Source organism: Chamaea fasciata, unplaced genomic scaffold (assembly GCF_029207755.1).
Source record: "Chamaea fasciata isolate MVZ Bird 193981 ecotype frontalis unplaced genomic scaffold, bChaFas1.0.hap1 SCAF_8, whole genome shotgun sequence".
NCBI lineage: Eukaryota > Metazoa > Chordata > Aves > Passeriformes > Sylviidae > Chamaea > Chamaea fasciata.
In genome coordinates, this window is record NW_027094093.1 from 12848734 (window position 1) to 12862533 (window position 13800).

At 38.4% G+C, this 13800-nt stretch overlaps 1 protein-coding gene and 1 long non-coding RNA gene across 5 annotated transcripts in view; both read left to right on the forward strand.

Annotated features, from left to right (window-relative positions):
• Positions 1 to 10783, forward strand: part of CARF (calcium responsive transcription factor) — a 28763-nt gene extending 17980 nt beyond the window's left edge. For all 4 annotated transcript variants that reach the window (XM_066189706.1, XM_066189708.1, XM_066189707.1 and 1 more), the window contains 5 exons: positions 717 to 847; positions 1822 to 2182; positions 2648 to 3353; positions 9545 to 9598; positions 10638 to 10783. In XM_066189706.1, the coding sequence (XP_066045803.1) occupies positions 717 to 847; positions 1822 to 2182; positions 2648 to 2766 (611 nt within the window). In that variant the 3' untranslated portion in view covers positions 2767 to 3353; positions 9545 to 9598; positions 10638 to 10783. The remainder of the gene's footprint in view (positions 1 to 716; positions 848 to 1821; positions 2183 to 2647; positions 3354 to 9544; positions 9599 to 10637) is intronic.
• A 134-nt stretch (positions 10784 to 10917) lies between these two features.
• Positions 10918 to 13568, forward strand: LOC136293224 (uncharacterized). The gene is made up of 2 exons (XR_010722109.1): positions 10918 to 12839; positions 13297 to 13568. It is a non-coding gene; the product is annotated as an uncharacterized lncRNA (long non-coding RNA).
• The last annotated feature ends 232 nt before the right edge of the window (positions 13569 to 13800 follow it).

Sequence of the window (13800 nt, forward strand, 5' to 3'; positions counted from 1 at the left end):
TTGCATAGAGCTTAACCAAAATGTTCTGGGTGGCTCAAACAGGAAATGCAATGATCTCATGAGAAGTTTACTTGCAGAAATTGTTATAAACAAATCTCAGTTTTCACAAAACTTCTGGAAATTAAGTCCATCATTCTTGCATTAAATAAGAATTTTGAGGATAGGATATAATCTATAGGCTGAAAGAGCTGCAGATAAATGGACTTTGGATGATATTGCATAGAAGTTATGCTAATTTCACAAAAATGGGAAGGGAGTGGTGAGACATAGAAAATTTTCTGTGTAGATTTTTATTTTGAAAGACAACCCTTTCTTTTGATGCCTGTGTGTTTAAAGCCCTTACTGAGGTATAGATACTGTCAAATTATTTGCTGCTTTGCTAGAAATGTTTCAGCTTTTATGCTATAACTGCAAAGTCAAAGCACAATGTAGAGTGCAATTACTTTTCTGTCAGGAACAGATTAATTGGTGCCTCTTGGTTTTGCTCTCTACAGATACATACAAACTTCCTGCAGTATTGTCTTTTTTTCATACCCAGTCTTCTTTCTTTAGCCTCCAAGTTCTGCAAAGAGAACAGCATATATGTATGTATGTACGTATATGTCTTCCCTATATCTGTATTGAGATTGAAGGGAGTTTGTTTGGTTCACAGAGGAGGCTTTTATGAAACAGAAAGATTTGACATAACTGTCTGCTTCCTCCCTTTGGCACTGTAGGCAGCTCAGGAGTGGAGTCAGTCATCACCAAAGCAGAATCCAACCAAAGTGGGGAGTCCTTGACGCCAGAAACAGCTCAGCTGTTGTCTTCACTCTCTTCACTTCAGCCCAAGATATTTGCACAACTTCAGGTACAGTTAAGTCATTTACAGAACATCAAACACGCTGTGCTGGAACTGCTGAAGGTGAGCTGAGAACAGCAAGTTCCCTCTCAGCTGATCCCAAACGTAGCTGGGTAACACAGACTTTGAAGTAGCTGTCAGCTCTGTGGTTGTTCTTGCACGTCACCTTTAGCATGTAGCTGTGGTGCAGAGGATCCCACTACCATCTTTTGACACTTTGAAGTTAGGGTCTCTTGTGAAGGCAAAACCGAGAGGATGACGGCAGTGGATTTCTACCTCAAACCAAGTACCTATTCATTTTCCACATGGTCCAGTCATTTCATAATGAAAATGCTGCAAAACTGCAGGGAGATAAGACAGTCTTGTTTATTCCTTTTAAATCTTCTCCAGCCTCTTAAGAAAATATCTTAGAATTCTGAAACTTGCAAGTTGAAAGGCTGAAGAGGGAGGGATAAGAATGTCATGCTAAAAGAGCTTCTTCTAAAGCTCATCACCCTTCAAAGCTGGCTCTCTTATACTCTTCCTTAACTACGTTGAAAATCTGCCTTCATGTTTCCTGAACCCCAATGAAATGCATGATCTTTTCTCTAGAAATACAGTCTGGAGTAAGATTCTGTTCTACTTGCTGTTTCCTCTCTTTCTGAGGACAGCCTGGCTCCACCTCACATCGTTTTATTTAAAGCAGTGTGCTTAGCTTGTAGTGCCCACCTCTTGTGCTAATGGGCATAGTGGGGATTGATCTGAAACTGAATATCAATTCAAAATTAGAGCTTTGTGGTCAAAAGCAGTCTTCTAAATGCTGCTGGATTCCACTTTCCTAATTGTTTGCAAGTACATTTTGAGCCTAGAGTTGCTGGGATTCAGTGTTCAGAAGAGTTAATGAGTAGGAAGTCAGAAGCTATCTAGACAATACATGCTGTTAAATGCAAACTCCTCCTGCTGTAAATACTGCTATGTTGGTACTTCTGCCTTCTCTTTCACAGGGATTACAGCTGCAGTCAACATTTACCTCGACAAACGGATCAACAGCCCTGCTAGCTGTAAATAACCATTCTCCTCCCAGCCCTGCAAGTCTCCTGGATTCCCTGGGGAGTGCAATAAGCAGCCATTCTCTAGCCCTGAGTCAGGGGCACAATCTACGAGCAGGTACTGGCCTAACACAGGACAGTGCTGCTGCACCTGCTTTTGGGACTCTGCCTGGCTCAGATCTGGTTGCCATGGGCCAGCTGGTACCAACTGAAGGGGTGGATGACTCCAGAAGCCTGGAAGGAGGAGTGCATCAGATTCTCTTGGGAGATGTACGGACTATTCCAGTACGGATTGTGGACAGCCAGCCAGCACTTAGTAAGTTGTGGTTTTCTCAGTAATATGTAATATAGAAAATACAGTGGATTTTATTCTGTGTGTCTTGAAGAAAGGAGACAAATGCGTTGATAATGGAGAACTCCAAGACAGACTTCTTTCAGGCAATTCTAATTAGTTTTTTTATTTTTCCATGGGAAAGAGGAAAAACATTTTATGTGAAAGTGATTTTATATCTTCAAACATTTTATTTTTTTAATAAATTTGTTTAAATATTGTTACTCGAGAGGAGCTTTGCTGCAGTTAAGTTCATATCAACTTGAAATGTTTTAGAGCACAGTAGATGACATAATTGGCTGTCAAGCTAAAAAGCAGTAACCTTCATATATGCCTTAACTATTAGCTAGAGTTCCTAAAATATTTTTCTTTGAAATGCACAATTATTGGGGCTGAAGCATTATCAATGGAGTTTGAACTTCAATGTTTGATTTTTGTTTTGTTTTTAAGATGAAGAAAATACAGAGGGTGTTGTTACCTGTGTGAGCCAATTTAAACAAGAACCAAGAGAAAAAGCATTGTCTATGGAGACAGATAAAATCAGAGACTGCCACAGTTCCTCACCATAGTTCTTCACCTTCACCTGTGAAGCCTGGAAGGATTTTTCAAATTGGAGAACTCTAAATGTCTTGGAAGGAAAGGCAGGTGCTCTCAAAGTACTGCCATTCTTTTTGAATTGTATTACGACATTCAGACTGAGCATATTTTAGAGTAGTTCTGACAGAAAGCTGTTTTGGTTTGACTGATGTGGCTCACTGCCAGCTCCATGTCATACAGTTGCCCTGTGGAATACCACCTCTCACTTCTGTTTCAAGTTTTGAGCAATTTGGATTCTATCCAAATGGGCCATTTTGTTCATTGTTTCTGAAGGTCTTCCACAGTTTAATTCCTTAGCTTTAGAATGTGGATCACAATGCTGGGCTTGCATTTTCCCCTTGAGACTCTTGACTCTTATTGCACTACAGAGACCATAGAATCTGTCAGCTCCAAGATCACAGAATCCAACAGCAAAGCGATCAGTATGGCAGTGGTTTTGTGACAAAAGGAAGGTCCAGGATGCTAAACTTCAAAGTGATAAAGGACTTGGATGCTTAAGAAAATGCAACTTTGACCTGATTATAATGTTCCTGGTGTGAAGATCAAGGAGAGGAGGAAGGTGAGGTTGCCAGGTGAACGTAAAGTTGTGTGCTGAAGAAAAGTGTGTGAATTGTAATGGTGAATGTTTTTGACTTTGACATCTTTGAACTTAAGTTCTGCCTTTTTACTGGGGTTCATTGTTGCATGCAGCCTTCCTTTGCAGTGCTGTTGTGTTTGCAGTTGGTCATAACAACTAAATGCAGGAGTCTTTCTCATGGAAAATTATTGATGCTGCCATTTCAGCTTATCTACCTCTTGCTTTGTACACTTACAGCTGTCAGCTCAGACAAATGTGATTTAGCCTGCTGCTGTTTGTGATGTAGGGCTTCCTAACAAAGAGAAGACCAAGAAAACAACAGAAGTAATCAAAGCAATATGTACAAGTGTGCTGTCACCTCAATGTTCAGAAAACAAACTCATCTTTTTCAAAGTGACATGTTCTAAGACTTATGTGGTCCATGCAATTAAATGAATTACCAGGAATATTTAGAAAATAGAATGTTGAATTACTGTTTAATAATATTTGAGTTAAAGCCGTAGTAAGTGACAAGCACTGAGCTGTGTAATGTGTGGCAGACATTTCCTTAAGAAAAAAAAATCACACCTACAAATAGCTTGGAATCAGTTTAAAGCTGTAAATGAAATGAAACTGATGCCAACATAGATATCAAGCATTGCATTGTTTGCTTCAGATGTTGAATTCCTAGAGCAACATTTAGAGTAGTTTGTATATAGCAATAGGAGCCTTTCTGTTATTAGTTCCTGCTAAGTAGGTAGGAACTAAGTAGTTGAGAGCTTGATCATAAAATAAGGTTTTTCCTGCATGCCGTGGAAGAATTCAGTGTGAAGACTTTACTCTTTTTCAGACTTGAAAACAAACAAAGAACCCCAGGAAAATAATTAGTTCATTTATGTAGAGAAGAAAGTGTTGGGAATATTAAATGAACCAAAATATTAACATTTTTAAAGTGTTCCTTTACCTTACATTCAAGCATTCACAAACATCTTCTAAACAGTGGCCATTTAAAATTATTTTTTCATTTTCTTTTGAGTATTTAAAGCTAAAACTTTCTAAAGCCTTACATTGAACTTCTGTTCCAAATGCCTTTATGTGCAAAATCTGTTAGATGCTACATCTTAGTCTTAATATATATTAACTTCTCTGAGGTTAACTAACATTGTAAGCACTATTTGTTTAAAGGTAATGTTTATGGGTTAGCTCCCATTAGAATTTTCCAACAGGATCATGCTCTTATTAAATAAGAGCCAGTATTTTATCATGCAAGTGCATTTAAAGATCTCCAGGTTTTTCGGCACCTCTCATATTTAATGTCTACACTGACTTGCTTTATGGTGTGCTTTCCTGGCTAGGAAAAATCCCCCAAGACTCACGTGTGGGGTTTTTTTAATTTTGTTGGGTTTTTTTATTTTGTTTTGTTTGTTGGTTGGTTTTTTGGTAGGTTGTTTTGCTGATTGTCAAAATATCTCCCAAATGGTTGTTCTCTGCTGCAGTTTTAGTTCTGGAGCACTCAGCCAGCAGTCCCCTTCTCTTTTCCCACTCAAAAATTGCATACCAGAATTGGTACGTCCTTCCATGCTGCTGTATTCAATAATCCATCACCATCAGTTTTTCTTAAAGTTTAAACTAATGCATTCCAAACTATATCCTCTTTCCCTATATTTCTCTTTTTTTGAGAATTTTTCCTCATTGTTGAGAGTCCTTCTTTTCAAAAGAATAAATTACAGCTAAAGATAATCAGCAAAAGGTTATTTCAGTTCTAGTTCTCTTCAAAGCAGACAATACATTTGTGGTTGGAGTTAAAGCTTAAGGAAAGACAAGTCACATTTCCATCAGTTCTTGCTTAGTTCCCTCAATAACAGTTCTGGTTTTAACACTGTTCTTTCCACCATGAGCTACTGTCTCATCCTGTGCTGCACAGTATTTCTGACGGTGTTTCTGGTTTTGACCTAGTGCTCACAGCTGGAGGAAACACTCCTTTAGTCCATCTTGAATTGAAGGCTCTGAAATTAATTTTGTATTCTATCCTGATTTGCATAGTACTCTGAAAACAATAGAAGAAAAAGTTGGAAGAATTTTAAAAAGCAATAAATGATTAGTTGTTTTTAAACGCTGGGGATTAGACTTGCAATTCTGTTTATGGAAAAATTTATTTTACATGATTCTTCAGCCAATACTCATGCTTTTTTCTTCAGTTTTCTTCATTTTCACAGAATTTCAGTTCTTTGTCTTCCAAATACATATTTCTTTTTATTACTGTGTTTTTTTTGTTTTTTTTTTTTAATTTAATGTAATCTTTCAAAGTGTGTGTTTCACATTTGTTTTGTGCATGTTGCTAAAGGAGGAACATGAACTCATCCCCCATTTGCAGTCTCTATATTTGATTTAATGCCTTTGTTCACTAACATCCACCTAAATTTTATGGAGAAGACTGTTATGTATCTGAAAAAAATCAGAAGTAAATGCTACCACTTTCAATGGTTAAAGTTGTTTAAATAGAATACTTGAGGCCGATTTTTCAGAGTAATCTATGTAGCTTAATGCAAAGTAGTTGGTTATTACTTTGTGTTGGAATTGTAGATGTTTTTCTGATGTTTACTTTGTTTTCTTGTGGTTGTTGTGTGCAAGCACTTACTTTGCAAACCTAAAATTCCTGACCTTCAACAGTACTGTAAATGAACAACTGATTCTCCAGTTATCCTTGTTGTTGGTTGTCTGTAAGAGTGATTGGTTGCTTTACAAGAAGAGATGTTCTTCTGTATGTGCATGCAAAAATAACCTTTTGGTAAAATGTAGAGAAGGTGTAAAAAAGTACCCATCCATAGCTGTCCTTCAAGGCTGGAGGCCTCTTGAATGGAAACCACTACTGGTAATGGGTGCTTTTTATGGTACAAAACTATTGCAATTTCTACAAAATTTAGAGGCTCAAATGTCTGTATATGTATGTGAATATATATATATTTTTTTTTTCTATAGTAATTAATGTATAATATTCCTATTCAAATGTAAACTACTTGTTCTTTCAAAGTAATGGTCTATTTTGTGGCTGTGGGGGCTCATGGGGAGAAATGCAAGAGCTCTTTCAGGGCAGTGGATTTTAGAGATGATGGAGAACAAATAGGACAGCTCTAAGGAGACCAGATGGAAGAAGTTGCTGAAAAGCAAGGATCCTGCTGGGAGGGCTGATGGGGGCTGTGCTTGGGGGGTTCAGTGCAGTTCCTGAGTCTGTCCACAGTCCTCTCTATGCCAGTAGTGGATAGTGTGAGTTCATGGTAGGAATTTAAAGGTATGGAAGTAAAGAGAAGCCTGTCCTGCTCTTTAAAACAGAAAAGCTGCTTGAGTTTTGGTGAGCACCAGGGGCAGATAAATGACTCTCCATAGTCTGAGGTGCCCATTTTTACCTTCCAGTATGAAGAAGAAACTCCTCTTGGAGCTTCAGCCCAGGGCTGTAGACTCTTTTTCTTTACCTCTTACCGAGGAAAACAAACCTTTTCTTCCCGACTGCATTCACCTGCTGCTTTCCTCATCCCACTGACTGCAGCTCAGTGTCTGCCCAAATGTCTCTTTCTTCACACTTACTAAGGCTTCCACAGATAGCTCATGCCCTCAGGCCCTCCAATTCTCAGTGTTTCACTGTTGGACTGTTGAAGAAGCTGCTGAGTTCACTGCACAGGTAAATACTGGTGAGCTTTGCCCCATCAGTTTTTCTCCCTCCTTCCCCACGATCATAAGTACATATGTTCCTTTAAATGTCATTAAGTTTTTTTACTTGCTTGCTTAGGGGTTTATCATCAATACTGGGATGAATATGAAGGAGCCCCATTTCACAGACCATTCATTGAAATTGATAGCAACTGAAAAAATTTGATAAAACAAGGAGGAAAGGATGTTTTATCTGCCAGCTGTTAAGCTGGCCTCTCTCATACCACTTGAATTCTGATTCTGGCTGTGGATAGTAGCTGCCTGTTAAGTTGTCTTTCTGTTGGCAAAAGTGCAATTTTCTCCCTTAAGCCTGTTCAGGCAGATATGTCCTCAGATGTTTAGGTAGGAAGAATCTGTTCCATTAGGAATAGAAAGTGTGATATAGCTGAGGGTGGTGCTGGGAAAAGTTACTGCTCTTTATGGGTCTCCGATGAAAAAATCGTCTTTGATCCGCCTTGCCTTTCTGAACAAAGCTTTTGTGGGAATAGACTTCAGAGCCTATCCCATCAGTAACAATTATCTTCTCCCAGCAACAATGCACCTCATTAATGAATGAAAAAAGCCTTGTGTAAAACAGGTGGTGTTGATTTTTTAGGTCAGAAGCTATCCAGCTGGTCTAGCCAACAACAGCAGCTAAGGTATGATTGGGGGGGAGACCAAATAACAGGAGTGTATGTGCATGCTTTTTCCCCAATATAAGCTCTTACATCTTACTATCCCATTCCATTTCTGATGCACATGATAAATGACATGTCTACTTTCTGGAGGGATTTGAAGTGTTTTCTGAAGTGTCTTCAAAGGATTGATCATAAATAGTACTGCTGTATCATACAAACTACTAGTACATGTTTGTCCATCCTGCTCTTGTACAGAAGGGGTTTTAAAAGCCTGGAAAGCTTTACAAGAACAAGTACTGAGTTTCCGTGTCCTGAGGAGTCTTCTCTGGACAGGAAAATAGGAGCTCTGGGAGTAATTTTCATCAGCAGCCTGTTAGCCTCTGATAAATAGAAGGAACCTTGCAAAAAGCATGTATATGATAGGCCCTTATGCAATTTACCTTTGGATACGTAATAGTTTTAAAATACATAGGCACACATATTTAGATGTATGTACCTCAATATAAAATGGAGACATGACTTTAGTTGCTTGCACATAGTTCTTTAATGCCATTTTAATTACACTTATCTGTGGTTAAATGATGCAGATATTTTAGGGCACATGTAATCAGATCTTTTAATGTGGATAATTGGAATTCATGTTTTTACTACAACCATCCTTCACTCTCTGCAGCACGGCTCAGTTGGTCATTTGGCATGTACTGGCTTCTGTTAATGACATTCTGCCTGTTTAAACAAGAGCATGCTGTTCTAAGTAAATTAAATTTCTCACTCTTCCTGATCTTTTTTCTAATAGGGATTGATAAGGCTCATCATGAAAATCTGTTTGTAATATAGTTCTTTCATAAGAGTTAATTTCTGAGTCCTCACTAGGAAGGAACTAGAGAGCAAAAGCTTACATACTATTGGATCTGCCATTTGGACATTTGTCTAATGTACTTGGTTTTCAATAGCAAGACAGTGTCAATACAGCATAAACTTCCACTAAAGTACTGTAAAAATTTCAACTCTCTCCCTTGGTCAAATGTTGACAGTTCAGTGGCTCCAGGAAAGATAGTAGGAATACTTCTGGTCTTTGGAGAGCAGGCTGTAGATACTCTTTGAAACATAATTAGGTGTGGTAATCAAATGGCAGTAGGAGACCCAGAAACAGAGAGGTGTGTGTTGGCAGATCAGTGAGGGAGGGAGAAGTTCAGTCCCAGTGTCCTTGTGCCAGACTAACATCTAAAGACTTTCTCTGTGCTAGTCCTGAAAGCGCCCTTCAGAAACAGTGGTTGTCTTTGTGTGGTGACATGGCTGTTCTTTCTGCTTGCCCACTCAAGAAGTTCTACAAACCTTCAAGGGACATGCAGAGGATGAAGGTGTGTAAGATGTCATGAGAGGATCTGCAGGAATGAAACAGAGGAGGTTAAAGTTTGAGGACATGACTTCTGTGTAATGCACTTTCTTTGGTGGGAGGAAGAGGATTTCCCAATAGAGAATAAAAGTAAATCTTCCTTTTCAGAATATTAGTATTATTGCTAACTCTCTCTGGTCTGCTTGACAAGATGCCTGGTGTTTGGACAGATCTCAGTGTTTTTATGAGTGCATCCCACAATTTTAATGAATATTCATTCATACATTGCCATCTTTGCATGTCCTACTGAAACTGTAGGCCAGTGATGACCTCCTGATCTTTTTATTGTCTCTGTGCATTTTATTAAAGTAAATGAAAGCTTGTTTTGTAAAGAAACAGCAGAGAGCTTTTATCCAGAGTCCTTTCAGATAAATACTTTTTACAGAGTAAGCTCGAACTTAATAATGTTGCATGTTTATAACCCTTTAATAACCTAAAATAACCAAAGCCTTTTCATTTTTTTTCTTTTTATCCAGAACATGAAGCATTCCAAACTACTGCTCAAAACCACCATGCTCAGAGCCTGAAAGGTTTGGCACTTTTCTTCCTCTGTAGGTGATCTTCCATCTGTGCTATGTTCAGTGTCTTGCATATAACACCAGAATCCATAGTTAAGACCTATCCTGTCACATGAGGGCACTTTTTCATTTTCATGATCTACCTGGTCACTTGACATCATGTCATTTACCATATCTGCAAACCACAGGTTGTTCGTTAACATCTGTCACATCAGTTCTAGATGTGGTGGATTTTCTTTGTGCATGGAATTTGCATTGGTTTAGTGAAATCAGTGGTGTCAAAAATGGTCAATTCTCATGAAATGAGAGTCTCCTTCTGTTGTGAATTTGATCTTAATCTGAGCTAGGGACAAATTTGAGGCTACGCCCCTGTGTTCTGCAGTGCTTGTTGAGCAGAAGAAAACCCTTCCAGCTCCCAAGAACAGCTGCATTTGTGTTTCTGCCTGATGCAAAGCTGCTCATATTAATCTCTTGAAGGATGCCTCATGGAATTCTGCTTTCCACTTAAGGGAAGATAAAATCTCAGTGTATGAAAACTTGGTGGAAAACGTTCAGAGAGTTGGGAGCACCTAGAACAGTCAGCCTCAAGTGTACTTCATTTAGGAATAGGAGCTAGGTAGAAGGAATAAGCAACTGAAGAATATCATGGTAAAAGTAGGCATTCTTGCTCTTCACATAGCATTGCCCTTAAACATTTTTTTTTCTTAAATATGTTCCTTGACAAACACTGGTCAGCAGTGAAAAGAAAACAAAACTCAATTTCTCCCCACTGCCGTTGTACAGTTCAACAGTGCTTCTGCAAATTAGTCATAAGTTGGGACTAAAAGTCTATTCTAGATCTAAGTTCAGGGGTTTTTTGTCAGGTCACTGTTAAGTTATAAAATTTAACTTTTTTCATAGCTGTTTCTTTTAAAGCTAAAATTAAATGTGAGAGAGACTTGGAAATTTTGTTTCTTACAGAGGACACTTCAGTTCTCTGAAGTGTGCAGGTGTTTCCCCCTTGTCTTCCACTTTTATCTCTTAGTTCACTATGTATTGGCTGTTTTCTCAGGATCACTTACCTCTAAGAGTACTCCAGATAACTGTCAAGAGACCAAAGCAGAGAACAGAGGAGGAAGTTTTCAAAAAGCTGCTTGCCGGAGATAGAAAGCTCTCAAAGTTACAGCTGAAGATTGCAATTTCTTATGGCTGAAATGGCTCACTTCAGATGGTAAATGTTTTTTTACTATACTACTTTTTAATTGTTGATTTTGTTACTATTTATGCTCTGAGCTCACATCTGATAAAAACTGTAATTGTAATTATTTATTTTGCTTTTATCTTCAGTGCACTGGTTATCTTCTGAATGCAAACTGGTCTGATAACTCCGTGTTTTTGGCTGTTGACAAAGCTGTTATCACATCTGAGGTGTTCTGTACATGGAAGGAGATGGAGGAAGCGGGAACCTTCTTGACCTTACTTCTACTGAGAACAGATGATCTGTGGAAAGAGAGCTTTACCAGTTTAAAATCAATATCCTCACAATAATTTGGTGGGTGTAGAGGTTTTTCATGTCAGGTGCTAGTGCATGTCTAACTTTGTGCATAATACAAGCCACAAAATGATCTCTCACTGACTGTATTTTTTGTTGTCTCCTACCGCTGTACTCATTGCTTTTTGGGAGTGGGGAAATTGTTTTAACATGTTCTCATTTTCCACTTTTCTGCCTTTCTCCTATTGCCTTTTTCTCATACCCAGAGCATCAGAGAAACAAACTTCTCACTTAAAAACTTCTCTATCCTATTCCAATTCTCCTCTATCTCTATTCCAATGGACCCACCATGGGACACAGCTGAGCACATCAGTGAAGCTGTGGAGGTGTCTGTGAGAAAGGGCAGAGAGGAATGAGGAAGAAGGTGAAACAGTCCTCTGAGCACCCAGGTCAGAGAAGAAGGAGGGGGAGGATTTGCTTCAGGTGCTGGAGCAGGTGTTTTCCCTGTAGGCCACAGAGGATCACATGCTAGAGCAGGTGCAGATTTTTCTGAAGGAACTGCCGTCCATGGACAGGAGCCATGCCAGAGCAGGCTTCTGCTGAAGGACTGCAGCCTATGGAGAAGACCCACGATGGAGCAACAGAAAGAAGCTGTTACAGATTGACTGCAACACCCATGTTCCACTTCGCCCTGTGCTGCCTTCAACAAGGGGAGACAGAGAAGTTGGGGGTTCAAAGTGTGAAGTTCAGTCTGAGGGAAGAAGGCGACAGGAAGGCAATGTGCTGTTTTAATTTGCTTTTGTTTCTCAGTGATTTAATCTATTTTAATTGGCAATAAATTAAAATAAGCTTTCCTCATATTGATTCAAATATTGAAATTTACATCTGGATGCAAGTCACAGTGGAAAATCCTGATTCCTGTTTGATCACTGCAAGTCACTATTGCCTTTAATTTTTTAAGTAATCAAATCTTAATAGTGTTTCTTGTCTGAATCAGGAATTGCATTTCTGAATGTGTTCTGGTTAGGTCTTTCAAGTTCAGTGTATTCACCTTTCACTTCTTCACTAGGGTAGATCTCAGGTGGAGAATTAACTCAGGAACATGTCCAATTCATTACATTTCAGCTGGAAAAGAGTTTCAGCCATATTTTTACAGGTTTGAGCATGGTAAAGTCATTCTGAGGAGAGGATGCTGCAGCAGTAAGTTCTACTTTATCTACTTTGGTAAAGCTGTTCTTACAGGTATTAAGGATGTGGCATCTTCCCAGTGTTATGTCTAGCTGTGCTTCAGAATGGGGCAGAGTTTGTGGTAAGTGGCATCTTTGGTGAAAGTGCTGTTAACTTTGGGAAAAGAAATAAGCAGAGTTTGGGAATGAGATTTATATTCTTGTGCTTTTCAGAGATTATTTTCCTGAATAAGAAAGGAACTTCCTTTAGAGGGTAAGCTTTATATGTATGTTCTTACACCATCTTTGGAAAATACCTGGTAGTGGACACCAAGGGTATCTAGACAAGGTACTAGGTGACATGACACACTGATTGGTTTATAATGGGGGCACTGGAATATAAAATAGATGGATAGCTTCCTAACATTAGCTAAATTAATTTTTTTTTGTCCTCTCTCTTCACATTTCACTATAAAGGGAAGTGTCTTTGTTAAAGGGAACATGATGAATTGTTAGTTGTCCATAAAACAGTTTATGAACAATTGGATGAAAAGGACTTCTTGGATAACGAATTAGATGAGCTTCAGAAAGAATTGCATGGTCATTGTAACTTCAGGTATTTTCTTCCAATGATAACACTCACTATTGATTATTGTCTTATTGTTTATTTGCTGTAAGCTTTTCTGGCTATGTCAGGGCCATAGAAATAATACATATGGCAATTCTCTTTTCTCTTGAAGTTTTATAAAAGGGAAAAGAATCTTTCATTTCGCATTTAGCCACCAGCTGCTCTGGAAAAGTCCATGATTATCCGTGTTCCATAGCTACCAAAAATTTTTTTGTGTTGAAGTATTCCTTAAGCTTGTGGTTTGTTCCTTGGATCAGGCAAAGTGAATTTGACATCTTTAAAAAAAAAAGGCAGTCTACACTGGAACCAAATTTAGCATCCTCAGGAGCTGTGACCTAGGGTTCATCAGTTGCAATTGTAAAAAGATGGATGTTTTCATAGTGAAATGTTTTTATTCATCTAGTTTAATCTATGAACAAAAGTGTCTCCATTCCTCTTATTTCAGGCTTCTGAACTCCTTTGCAAAATGTGAGATCGCTAGTGAGATTAGCTAATAATTGCAAAAATGGAAAAGTTTCACTGGGGACAGATGCTAACAAAATGTACCATAAAGTCAGCCAGCATAATTAACATTAGTAAGGTAAGATCTTTCAGAGATTAACTACAGGCTAATACTTTTGGTGGTACACTGATGTTTTTTCTGATCTTGCAAACAAAAATAATGTTTATGAGCCATTGCAGAAAGAGCTGGGAAATAAAGCACTTTGTAAAATACCAGTCTGTGGTGGTTTTGGTTTCTGTTTGCTTTGTCAGGCTTTTTCTTGGTGTTCCTTTGTGTATCCATTGTAGGGTCTGTTCTATCTGATCTCCTATGCAGAGTAAGTTAAAGTAAGTTAATAGTTATTACTTAGAGCATAAGACACAAGTACTTCATGGCCATATGTGATATTTCATATATTTTCTAATGAACAGTAAAAGCTGAATATTCCTGATAATTATCAGAAGACAT